Source organism: Ambystoma mexicanum, chromosome 8, assembly GCF_040938575.1.
Source record: "Ambystoma mexicanum isolate Mex_15411 chromosome 8, UKY_AmexF1_1, whole genome shotgun sequence".
Taxonomy (NCBI): Eukaryota; Metazoa; Chordata; class Amphibia; order Caudata; family Ambystomatidae; genus Ambystoma; species Ambystoma mexicanum.
The window spans coordinates 1,247,383,943-1,247,397,324 of NC_090929.1; the positions used below are offsets into that span (position 1 = coordinate 1,247,383,943).

Here is a 13,382-nt window from a genome sequence, read left to right on the forward strand (position 1 = left end):
TAAACCCCACTCCTCACCTCACATTGTACCCCTCTTCTCATCTCACAATACACCCTCTTCCCTATCTATGCCTGTCCACACTCTCGCCACCTATCCACTACCACGACCTCAACCACCCCTTTCTGCTTGCCTATGCACACACCTCTACTGCCACTACTGTCTTGCACTCTATCCAACCTCTCCTATCATACACTCTATCACTCTCACTCCCTCTGGAATTCCTTCTATAGTTTCTCTCCTCTCTCTTTCTTTCTCTATTACTCACCATTTACACCCCCCTTTTCACACTTCACTACATACAACTGTTACCACTCTCCCTACACATACTTCACCTGCACTCTGCTCCAACTCTGCCACCAACTGATCAGCACTCCGCTCCTCTGCTCCGTCTCTCGGTCGACTTCCACGCCGCCTGACCTGACCTCTAAACCCTCACTCTTCTCTGATGTACTCCCTTTTATACTGTGTTCCTTCTGTTTCTGTATCGCCCCCTCCCCTCCCTTCGGTCCCAGCACTCACCTGAACATCTGTATCTGTGTGCCAATCTGTACCTATCTTGTCCCAGAGGGATGTGTTAAGAGGGGCACATTGTTTAAAAACCCTCTAAGCCCCTCCCCCTTTTCCAGCATGGTTTTGTTTACAGTCTCTGATGGTTGGTTGCAGCCAAGGGCTCATGCAGCTCATTATCCCTCTGGCTTCCTTCAGAAGTTGGTGAGTTTTGTTGCAAATTCGGTTTGGGGAGGGTTTCCATTTCTCTCCTGTTCCACCGCAGTCTCTTCTCACTCCCAGTTCATGTCCTATTACCCCAACATTTTCCTGGGTTACATTTGGCATTGGAAGGTGGGGTATTGGTTGTCTTATTTCTGTTTGGCAATTAAATTATCTGTTCATTCCCTGTCTGTACTTGGTTCCATTCTCCTGGTTCCGGTCCAGGTCTTCTTCGTCACTCCCAGGTGCGCTCTGGGAGTTGGGATCCTGCAACAGAAAAGAGAGACCACTGGCCAGAAAAAGTATTGGGAGGCATCATGTGACAAATAGTGTTAACGTTGGTAACATGCATGGCACGGGAGAGTGTCACAGGGGTTGGGGCCAACCAACTCCCTCTGCGCACTTAGGGGTTGAGTCCATGTTCTCCCCTCACAGGGTCATGAACCTGACCCCGTCACATAACGTTTGTTTTGGGTGATTCAGTGGGTGTATACGGAAAAAGCTAAATAGAGAAAAACCTTTTTGAAACTGAAAATATATTTCGGATTAAAAATCAAAATACCTACACAAAAAAACAGGAGGATGAAAGGGGTTAACATGCATAAGAGTTGTTAGGGAGTGGGAAAATATGGAGCGGGATACTGGATAACATGCCACCTCGATTAAAACAAGGAAAAACATTTGAAACAAAACAATGTAGGGGCAAATGGGTCCAGGATAGAGTAAGTTCCTACAGATCACATAGAACCAGTCCATTGCGATGTCACACATACATCTGAGCGGGCAATAGAGAGGATTTATCAGTGAAAGTACATAGAACCAGTCCATTGAGATGTCACACTTACTTCTGAGCGAGCAATAGAGAGGATTTATCAGTGGAATTACATAGAACCAGTCCATTGAGATGTCACACTTCTGAGGGGGCAATAAAGAGGAGTTATCAGTGAAATTAAGTAACCACCCAGGACACCCTGGTTGTTTGGCAGTTCACAAAGACCAAACCCAAATATCTGTCATCAAATTGTCCTTCTAAGATATACATTTAGTACAAATGTACACATACAAAACCACACAATTGGTTCTGCGTGTGTTATGCATAATATCTCAATGGTCTAATGCAACCACTGCAGGCCCCTTTGGCTTCTCATCCTTCCATGATTGATTCAATTAGAACCATAGAGAAGAAATTTGCAACAGTAACACCGGTTGTGTACAGTGCTATGAGGCCAAGGATTGCGCCAATAAGAGCTATATAGAAAAACGTTGTGTGATTATGCTCTCAGCCGACATATCAAGAAACAAAATGTATCATTGTTACACTCATTAGTTTATTTTATTTTACAGCTATTTTATATAGAGTACAACTGTTCGTTCACATTTTGGTAAATAATTCACTACGAACTGCTGATTTTGAAGATATGAACATTTTCCATCATTTTACATTTGGATGTATATAAATATCGTGTTATAAATAGCAGTTTTGTCTTGTCTTTAATCAACTTCCCATTCACAAATAATACACATTACCAAAAAACTATAATTTTCCTATGTACAATAACTTAAGAGGAATGAAGGAAAAGCAAGTAATGAAAGAATTACTTCTAGTGCCTGCTGTTGGTGGTGGGTAGTTTGGCGACTCATGCTTCTTTCTGCACCACCTGCTTAGTTTGACTGGAACCTAAATAGTGGAAGTAAAGATGAAGTCCATCCACAGGGTGTACAATAGGAACAGTCTGCATTTTAGGGAAGCTAGCAGTAGCCAGCTCCCACCTGGCAGTGGCCACCAGTTCAATGGCAAGAAGTTTGAGGATTACTTGGGCCAGCTCTTTGCCAATGCAGCTTCTGGCACCGCCTCCGAATGGGATGTAATTGAAACGCCCTGCTCGGCCCTCATCTCTCTCAGGACCAAACCGGTCTGGGTCAAACAATTCAGCACTCTGGAACACAGCGGCAGTCTCATGGGTGTCTCGTATATTGTACATGACACTCCAACCTTTTGGAACCTGGTAGCCCTAGAAGGGAAAACACAGAATGGGAAATTAGAATTCAGTTCATGAAAAGCTTACACGTATAAATAACTTATATAAAAATCTATGTAAGCAAAAACAAGTTTTTAAAGAGTTAAGCTTACTACCTAGAAAAAAGTAGTCAACAAATGTTGGAAATACCATTACTAATCTACCAACTCAATATCACAAAACACCACTACTTCACAATAATGACCTTAATTAAAGCATGAATGTGAGTTGCTTAATATGTCAAGCATGCATTTTCTCAAAAAATTAATATCTCGAGTTGGCCTAATTTGATTTTGTAACTCTTTGGGGAATCCTCTAAGATAAGGACTAGTTGTGTTTAGAATATCACAAACATCAAACCACAAAGTTCGGACACTAGCGTCCCAAAAGTGCAAAGGTGTATTTGGGGCACCAGAAGGGTGAGGGTGAGGAGAAGGGGTAGGTGGCTATGGAAACCCAATGCAAAAAAACACTATTTGTCAACATCTATTTTCCACACATGAAAAAGTTCTTAAAACTTGAAATTCGGCATGAATGTCTGGATTAAGCCTGATCAGCGGCTTGCCAGCTTTGGTGCACTTTCAAGGATGAGATTAAAAGTTACCGAGGAAAATGTCATGTAAACCTAACCATAGTGCCACTACCAATACTATAATAATATGTAAGGCCTCCTGAGACTTTGCATTAAGTTACGTCTAAAATAATATATTCTCCAGCCGATTATATGATTTCACCATTGGGAGTACAGTGTTCTGTTTCTTGGGCCAGACATGTGCACGTGCACACACACACAATTTGAGCTTACTGCAGCTGGGATCCAGAGTAGCACCCCTGTACCCCTCAAGTTTTGTTTGCACATCTAACTGGAGACTGGGGATTCAGAGGGGCTGCACCTGGGCTACTCTTGCCTAACTTTAGAGTGCCAAACTGATGGTAACTCCCTCACCTCCCCCACTGAGTGCTACCATTGAAAATGGGGGAGGGTTGGATCCTGGCTAGCTTTACACTACAGATACCAGAATTCCCTGCTGCTACTGACTGGTACATACCAGAGGGATTCATCCCTGCACACATGCATCCAATCAGCCTCCTTGAAGATTGCTGAGGTGTGAAAGCGTGCTAGGAGCAGAACATCTTTGGACTGTTTGAGCTTACTGCAGCTGGGACCCAGAGTAGCGCCCCTGCCACCCCTCAAGTTTTGTTTGCATACATATAATACATACATTAAAAATTTAAACACAATTCTGACATTTCCCAACTGGCCAATTAGAGCTTTCTCCAATGTCTGAAGATGTCCCTCAGACTGATCAGATGCATATACAGGACCACATTAGAAAGTACGGTTGCATACTAAACCAAGTATCACTCATTTTTTAACTACTTTTCAGCAATTTTTTAAAGAAGCACTTGACAAATTGACACCAAATTTGAGCAAGCACGCTTTTCTTGACCGGGCTGCTGCTGCTCGTGCAAATTTCACGAAAATCCTTCCAGCTATTCACGCAGAAGTCGCAACAGAAGTTTTTTTGCAATCCAAGTCAATCAGAATTTCACGAAATGTGGGATTCCCCTCCCCCCATAACTTTGTCCTTGACAAACCACACTGATTTTACCCAAACATTCCTGGTTGAGTTTACATCTGCTTGGGAAACTTTGGTGCAGGTTTGTTGAACGGTGGCAAAAATACAAGCCACTGAAAAAGTGTAGTCACAGATGGTGTAAGAAGTCTCAGAGGCGGTTTTTATTGAAGCCCAGATGTCCTTAGTCCTAACTTAGTATATAGCAATTTTATCTGCCTCAGTATGCTGTGGGGGGAGGTTTGTGAATTGAAAATTTTTTGTACTCCCCTGTCATATTAGTGCATCTTAATGTTGAGAAGGTGCTGCAAACTGCCATGTTTAAACAACTGTTTCTTTCTTGTGCAAGGCGAGACTGCAGATTGTACTGCGCATGTCTTTGCAATGAAGGCGATTCGCCTAGTGTGTAGGAATGCTCGTCTTCACATCGTCTTCACTTTTGGAATATTATTCTTTTTTTAAAAATGTCTTTATTTGAAGTTCTCAACAAACATTAAACATACAAACGCCATGACTCATCGGGCTTGCGTTATACAAAACAACACATTTAATATAGTAGGGCGGCCACTCTTGCACTAGGTTTGGGCACATTGGACCATCATATGACTGGTTTCCCGTACAAGTCTCCCTTCGTCAACTATACGCAAATTAACTCCCACCAACAACCATAGGTCTACTTAAGCCTTTCAGGGTTTTGCCTTTCTTTAATTCAGTTTTATGTCATACCAGGCATGTCAGATTGAATTGTATCTCTCAAAGTTTATTAACAGATGAACAGGTGAGGGTTACGTTAATACCTAGAGCTCCAAAGGTGCGCCAAAAGTTGGGAGCTATAGTTAAGAATGATTTATCTAAAGCAACGGTGGGCAGGCAGGAAAACACAAATGGTAATTCCTGATGGGGGTCAGTGCGTTCAGTTCTCTTTGTGGCTGAAACTTAAACAAAATACCCTATGATTGTTAGTTTCTGCCTTTCTGTCGAGATACCCTAAGCTACAAGTCTTTTTAAAAGAGGGTCAACTAAAATTTCAAAACCTACCCCTGATCAATCCTTAGCCGTTTGGCTACCTAACCTATGTAAAATAAAGTTCGAACGGAGGGTTCAATACAAATGTCCAAACCTAATCTTGAAAGGTACAGCTGTAGGCTGAATAATTCTTCAGGGTAGGCTCTTGGAAGCCGCACTCACAATCTAGTGGTGTTTCTACAACCTTTCTGTTTTTCCGGGCTTTAACAAGACCTTTCCCTTCATGCAGATATCTGGTCCTTGCGCCTTTCATTCCTCTGCATATTTGCTCTGTCTTTTGGTCACAGTTGGCTAGCTTCTTCTGGTCTGTAGCTTTAATAGCATCAACTCTTTCTGCCTTCCTACCACTCAAGTTTCCCTCCAGGCCTCTACAGTGGCTCTTTTGTTTTCGCTTGTCCCCTCTGGACATTAAGTGCAGTGCTGGTTTCTTAAATGGATCCCACTGGGACCTTGGGTTCACATCTTAGGTTATCAACTGTGCTTACCTGGACCTTGGCTTGTGTCCACGGTATTTGGGTATCTCTCCCTTCCCTCCTTCCTCAGGTTTCTGGTCAGGTAGTCAATATTCTTTGACATCTCTCCTGTCTGAAGCTTGGGTGTCCTCTCTGGGTACTTAGGATTGCTGTTGAAGAGCCAGGCTACTAGATGCCTAGAATATGCACGTTTTTCCAAACAGCCTGGCCAGGGCTTTTCAGGCTTTTCTCAAGCTTACAGGTGTTGGATCCTCTCTGGGTGATGTAGTCTTCCTCCAGACTACTCTAGCCAGTCTGCCTTCATCCTTACTTCTTGGCCTCCCCTTTGAGCAAATTAGTGAGAGCTGGTACGTTTGCCTCCTCCTGAGCTTCTTTCAGCACAGTCTCTAAAGACTTATCCTCAGGCAAAATGCAAGCACAAACAGACTTGCCTGTCTCCAATGGGTTTCTCAACAGTTCTCAACAGTTCTGTGATTTTAAACCTCATTTTTTTAAAATTCTGATAGGAGGTCTACCATTCCCATTGGCTCCCCATAATTTGGGTTTCTTTTCCCCTTTTAGTCAACCTTAGGTTTTTGGCTCTTCTTCCGATTAGGTTCATTCTCTCCTGGTGAAACGGCAGAGGCATTAAAGGGTTGAGTTGTGTTCAGTAACATCTTAGAATTTCACCCAGTGAATAAGAAAGCTAACAAAGAGTCTCTCACACTTGCACACTCTCCTGACCCCTCTCAGCACCCATCCACACGCCTGATCTCTTGTGTTGCTTACTGGAGCCCAGCCAGCCCACCTAATTCCTTATCTGGGCCAAATGCACAAACGTATTCTAAGCCTTTTCTGAGAATGTTCCCATACTCTGGACTGCAGTCCTCAAGGGTGTTCCCACCACAAGCACAATGAGACCATATTAATGGGAAAAGGCGCTATAAAAATGACTACTACTACTATGCACTGCAAGCTTACAAAGTATGGCCTGCGACTGCATCCTGGGAAAAGTACCTCTGCCTGCTTTTCCCACATAGATTCTGTATGGGTGATTCTTTAGCAGAAAAACCCCAAAGATGGGTATAAATGACAAATTACCATAAAATAATACCGGAATCGCCCTTTGGTAACCAGCTTAATCTAAGTATGCATAATATCTTGTCATGGACAAAAACGTATTTATTTGATTTTTAATGTTATGGGTTTTTTCTACTAAGGAATCACCCATACAGAATCTGTGTGCTTTATTATTGTTATCCCTGCTCGGCACGGGTTTACAGAGACCCCTCTAGAAGGTCTACTACTGCATTTCCCACATGGCACAACCAGGAGCCATGCACAGGCACAGTGCCACCCCTCTAAGTGACTGCAGGGCAGGGTTAGTGGCCACAGTGTCTCTTCATTTATATTCAGAACATTATGTGTTTTTGAGTACAATGCAGTGACAGTCCATGAGCATTGCGTTTGCCAATGATTGCAGTGTTCTTATGAAACACCCCAACCTGAGTGGATACAGTTATGCACACATTTGTACAGCATTGCCAAGTGCCTGACTCATGTCCATGCGTTGCACAGAACCAGCCCCTTGCTTCTCTGATTTTCTCACTAGACTTGGTCTCATCCTTAATGGACACAATTATTTGTACATTTGCACAGTCCAATGTCTGCTTCGCTTACTCCTGCCCAGCCATTCCTTTAGGTTTGCCCTTGCACTTTTCCCCAACTTTCTCAGGCTCCGGCTGTTTTCTTTACTTCTCATACCTGGTCTTGCCTGTCTCCTGATACTCATGTCATCCTGCTTGCCAGAAGACATCCTATAGTTTCCGTCTCCAGCAGTGGCTTCTCCGCATCTGGCCCCTCCGTCAGTGCTCTGCACTGTCCCTGTGTCAACCAAATACAGGGAAGGCCTACACGTTGGTGGCCCCGCTCATGTGATGGTCCCTGCCTAAGTGTGTGGATCCATTGGGTGTCACCCCCAAATATCTCCTGTAGGTGCAGCATCCACCAGCTTAGGATGACCCCTGGCCCCTTTGACCACCCCACTGTCGGTCTCCGAAGTCATGCATGGGACTTTGTCACGCCATCTATACAAAAAAGTAAAGGAGGGGTGTGGCCTGAGAGGGCTCACCAGTGGATGCCTCTCTGATAGCCTCCATGCTGTACCGAGCCTGATGCTGCGTACTTCTGGCCGTATGGCCCTGTTAGCTTGGTGATGCATGGACTTGGTGAGGGCAAGGGGCCAAGCATCCTGTGAGGAAGAGGGAGCCTACCAGATCATCATTTGGTGGAGTATTTCGGTCTCGATTGCAGGACGCGGGGTCTGCCGAAATCAAGATAGTGACTGCAACCACGACTGTCCAGCAAAGATGGTGAGGTTGCCACCAGGAGACTGCCAGCAGAGTGGCTTGCCTTGCCCAAGACAGATTCCCCCACGCTCACTGTCTCCAGGCCTGGTGGGGAGCCCAGGGGTTTGCTGATGCGCACATCCATGGAGTGTTGCATGGATCCCCGGGCTATACCCCCGTTGCCTGCACAGTCTCTCAGTGAGGGGCCGACGTTCAAGGCAGAGAGAGCTGGCTCTACGGGGGTTTGTGGAATTTGGCGATCTAGTCTACAGCCCCTCTCCCCATGTGAAGGTTCCCAGTGCCTGTGTTGCGTTGTTGATGGGTGTGGAGTCACCTTCGTGAGCCAGGGATTAGCCTGCATTGTTTATAAATTTGTACCTTTGTTTGGGGAGCAAGGTGGTGCTACAGGATGGCAAATCAGGGGCAGAACCCTTGGAGCAGCAACATAGCTTCCTTGGTACAGGGCCAGGACAAAACTAAGAACGCCAACATAGCAGTGGCTCAGGTGCACAGACCAGGCAACCTTGGAGAGGATGTGGCCCGTCCGTCCACCAAACTAGATTTGGTGAATTTACTTGGCAAAATGAAAAAAGAGTTTCAGAATAGTATGGCCGATCTTACCTCCAAGCTCACTTCACTGGATGGAAGAGTAGTTGAGGAGGAGCAGCACATTGGTGAAATCGAGGGCACTATCTGTGAGCAGACACTGGAGGCCACGTAAACAGCCCAATCCTTGCTGGATCTGAGGCAGCGGCGTGATGCTCTTGAAGCTATACAGGAGGACCTTCAAAACCGATCCAGGTGGAATAACATCAGAGTGCATGGGATCCCTAGTTCAGTGGCCGATGCAGTACTCGTAGATTACATTTGTGCTCTCTTCTGCTCATGTCTTTGCATCTCGGAAGACGAAGCTGTTGAACAGGATCGTGCCCATTGCCTCTGTGGTTCATCCAGGGAGGGTGCCAATTTTCCTCCAGATGTCCTTAGCCGAGTTCACTTGTTCTCCCTCAAGCAGATAATTATGGATGCATCCTGACTCACTCCGACGATAACCTTCAGGGGGACTCCTTTGCAAGTATTCCAGCATCTGTCCGCTGTCACATTCCATAAGCACAGGTTACTCTGTCTGCTCATGACCTGGCATAAGGGGAAGGCCATCCGCTATAGATGGGGTTTGCCTAATACCTTTTTCTTCACACTCGGGGAGACACAACAAGTGATTAAATCGTCTCTTGAAGTGGTGGATCTTCTCTTCAGATGGTCTGCTGACCCTTGCGCAGAGGTGCCTTCCTCCTCATACACCATGTCTGCTAGGGGTACCCCAAAGCTGCAGAAAGCTTGTAAAACCAGAGGGCCCTCCGGGGTCAAGTGACAGTTGCGCAATTACCCTGTCTTGCATGAACTGTGATGAGCTTTGTTGTCTGAAGACTTCCGAATCAATCTGTGACTCTGTCTGCTGGCTGTTCCGTAAACTGGAACCCAATGACTGTGATCATTTGTTGATTGCTCACTGACAAGAGGGAGTATGGAATGGTGCTGCACCCTGAAATCTGACAATGGCGGTCAGGTCCATTTATGGTCAGCATTAGCCTCGAGCTATGATGACAATAGTTTCAATCTGTGTACATCTTTTATTGTTGGATTTTCTCGTATCTTTATTTTGTTTTTGGTTTGACAGGGTTTGCAGGAGGGGGGTGGTTGTGCATTGGGTTAAAATTGAATGTAGAATGTTCGCAGTCAGCAATGTTTTGTCTTTAATTATGATTCCTTTGTGCCTGATGAGGCAGTAGTTCCGGCCCCGTCCAGAATTAATGGACGTCCAAAGGCCGTGGCCACAGGTGTTGGCTAAAGGCCATGGCTAGTGTGCCCAAAAGAAACCTAGTGGAGTGGCCTTGACTGTTGAACATGGCTATTAGACCCGTTTAGGAGAACTATTGGAACAATATGTAAAGTGGCCATAGCTGAAGGCCATGGGCACCGGGCACGGCCAAAGGGCATGGCTAGTGGGATCGGAAGAAAGCTATTGGGGTAACATGGAAATGGGTCACAGCCGAAGGCCGGGGCAAAGGCCATGGGCAAAGGCCATGGCTTGTGATTAGGAAGAAAAGGTAGTGTTTTAAAACATATAGTGACAACCAAAAGTTGATGGCTGGAAGGTTTAGAATGAATCTTATTCAGCTACAGTGAGGTGGGGTAATGGGTGTGGCCGAAGGATATTGGTACTGTGTTACTTTAAGGAACCGAAGGGTGCAATATGGAACATGGGCACAGCGGAAGGCCACGGCTAGTGGACCCCAATAAAACCTATTGGAGCAACATATCAAGGGGTGCGATATGGAAATTGAAAATGGCCAAAGGCTGTGGCCACGACTAGTGTGCCCAAAAGAAACCTAGTGGTGTGACCTCGGCCAAAGGCCATGGCTAGTGGGCCTGTTTAGGAAACCTATTGGAGCAATATGTACAGTGGCCACGGCCGAAGACCATGGCTAGTAGGACCGGAAGAAAGCTATTGGGGTAACAAAAAGGGCCAGGGCCAAAGGCCATAGCTAGCGGCCTGGTAGTGTTTTAAAATATACAATGGGTACGATTGAAGGCTGTGCTCACTGGCCGTAGCCAAATGCCCTGGCTAGGGTGCCTGAAAGACATGTATAGTGGCCACAACTGAAGGCCATGTCCACCTAGTGGGTTTACCGTACCACCAGCAATGCTCTGAACAGCCTTCCTTTGTTAGCACGTCTGCAACACTGCAGAAGGGAAATGGCCATACACAAATCCTGTCTGGGTCCTGCAATCAATGGGAGGGGTTCAGTCCAAAATGATAATTCATCAACTTTCAGCATGGGATTACAAATAACCCTAGACATGCTTCGACCTTGTTGGGCCTCATCAGTGAGGGGCAGCTTATTTCCATATGGTGCATCGAACAAAGGAACCCCGTCAGGTCATAATACCCTTTCTTTCACTTGTGGAGATAAATTAAAAGTAATGAAAAAGTGATGAATGGGAGGCTATTTTTTCATTTTTAAAAAATGTATTCGCATTTTTAAAGCGCTCACACAGCCCGCAGGCATCGAGGCGCTGTTACAGGGATTGTTTGTCTTTTTAGTTGCGTAAATGTATTTATTTTTTTCTTAGTTGCCTATTAATAACGCGCTTAAATACCTGAACTATTATACTTGATGAGGGCATGCGCTAATACCTGAACTATTATACTTGATGAGGGCACGCGCTAATACCTGAACTATTATACTTGATGAGGGCACGCGCTATCTCAGCAACTTGGGAACTGTTGCACTTTCTGCACAGGGCACGTTATACATAGAAAAACGTCCTGAAGAACTGGTGCCTAACTATTTGTTCTAATAAATACTATTTATTTTGAATTAATTGCAAATGTGTGTTTTTATTTTCATTGCATTGTTCTGTTATGTCCCGAAATAAAGTTGTATTGATTGATTGAGTTTGTGTGTTGCCTCTCTGGGCTCAGACTCAGAGAAGGCAAAGCAAGGGAGGAAGTAATTGGTCTGAGTCATCATATGGCAGGAATCCTTTTCTATCCCAAGCCTCTCCTTTGCCAGATATAATGGCACATCTTAAACAGATGGTTCCTGGATGCTTGGCTTTGCCTGGAAACCCATCACTGCTGCTGCCCCTTCTAGAATAGAAACCCATCACTGCTGCTGCCACTTCTAGAATACTACCACCTGAAGTTCATGTGTGCCTACAAAGACATATTTGGTTTCCAGGCTCATTTTCCTCCTTCCCATCCATGCACCAGTCTTCATCCATATCTGAAGCTAACGTGAATGGCATTTACCGCTTTCCAAAAAACCACATACAAAAATAAAAACACTTTCTGCATCTCGCTAGACTCATACATCTGAGCCAGGAGATTAGCAGGGGCTTTCAATAGACTGATGTTGGGACTCGCAGACTGTTTTCCTATCAAGCAGGCGGGCAGGTGGGAACTCTGGAGGGAAAGCCGCTTGCCCCCCAGGAAAGAGTCTTCAACGTCTTCCTCAGAGGATCATCTTTTTACATTGATCTGAACCAAGTCAGTATTCAGTAGCACACACAATATCTTGGTCAACATTTTGTATCAGAAAAGAACAGAGACATGAAACACACCACTGGGCCTGTGGACATCCCTGCTGGTAAGGAGAGGGGCACTGCCCTATCTGTGTCCTTGGACATGGGTCCAGTAGTTGTGCACTCTAGTTAATTTGAAAAAAAGACTGAGGGGCAAGAGCGGGCGACGCATTGTCCCGAAACCTCTGTGGGTTCTGTCTCTGATCTAGTGCATCTTGAATATGTGACCAGCTGTGGCTGACAACATTCCTGTCATGATACTGTCCTATTTTCCACTTTGTGCTCAGAAATTACAGTTTGCATATCGGATGCAAGTGTGGCTGCTCGTCTTGGTACATACATTAGTAGAGAGACAGATTTCAATCCTGCTTGACTTTTATCGTCTGCCTTAGTTTCGCCAGCACGTACAGCCGGACTCAAAAGTGAAGTCCACGGCATTGGGGCACTTGGGTGTACGACTGGCATACGGTAAGGAGGGGATAAAATGGTAGCGCCATACGACTGGCATACGGTAAGGAGGGGAGAAAATGGTCTCGCCGTATGACTGGCATACGGTAAGGAGGGGAGAAAATGTTATCGCCATACGACTGGCATACGGTAAGGAGGGGAGAAAATGGTCTCGCCGTATGACTGGCATACGGTAAGGAGGGGAGAAAATGGCATCGCCGTACCACTGGCATACAAGGAGGGGAGAAAATGGTCTCGCCAATGACTGGCATACGGTAAGATGGGGAGAAAATGGTATCGCTGTACGACTGGCATACAGTAAGGAGGGGAGAAAATGGTATCGCCGTACGACTGGCATACGGTAAGGAGGGGAGAAAATGGTATCGCCATACGACTGGCATACGGTAAGGAGGGGAGAAAATGGTATTGCTGTACAACTGGCATACGGTAAGGAGGGGAGAAAATGGTATCGCTGTACAACTGGCATACGGTAAGGAGGGGAGAAAATGGTATCGTTGTACGACTGCCATACGGTAAGGGGGGGAGAAAATGGCATCGCCGTACCACTGGCATACGAGGAGGGGAGAAAATGGTATCGCCGTATGACTGGTATACGGTAAGGAGGGGAGAAAATGGTATCGCTGTACGACTGGCATACGGTAAGGAGGAGAGAAAATGGTATCGCCGTACGACTGGCATACGGTAAGGAGGGGAGAA

The 13,382-nt window shown here is 45.6% G+C and overlaps 1 protein-coding gene across 1 annotated transcript in view; it reads right to left on the bottom strand.

Annotated features, from left to right (window-relative positions):
* Positions 1–2,016: 2,016 nt before the first annotated feature.
* CYP26C1 (cytochrome P450 family 26 subfamily C member 1) overlaps positions 2,017–13,382 on the bottom strand; it is a 217,025-nt gene continuing 205,659 nt past the window's right edge. The window contains exon 7 of the mRNA XM_069611362.1: positions 2,017–2,720. Within this exon, the coding sequence (XP_069467463.1) occupies positions 2,346–2,720 (375 nt within the window). The 3' untranslated portion in view covers positions 2,017–2,345. The remainder of the gene's footprint in view (positions 2,721–13,382) is intronic.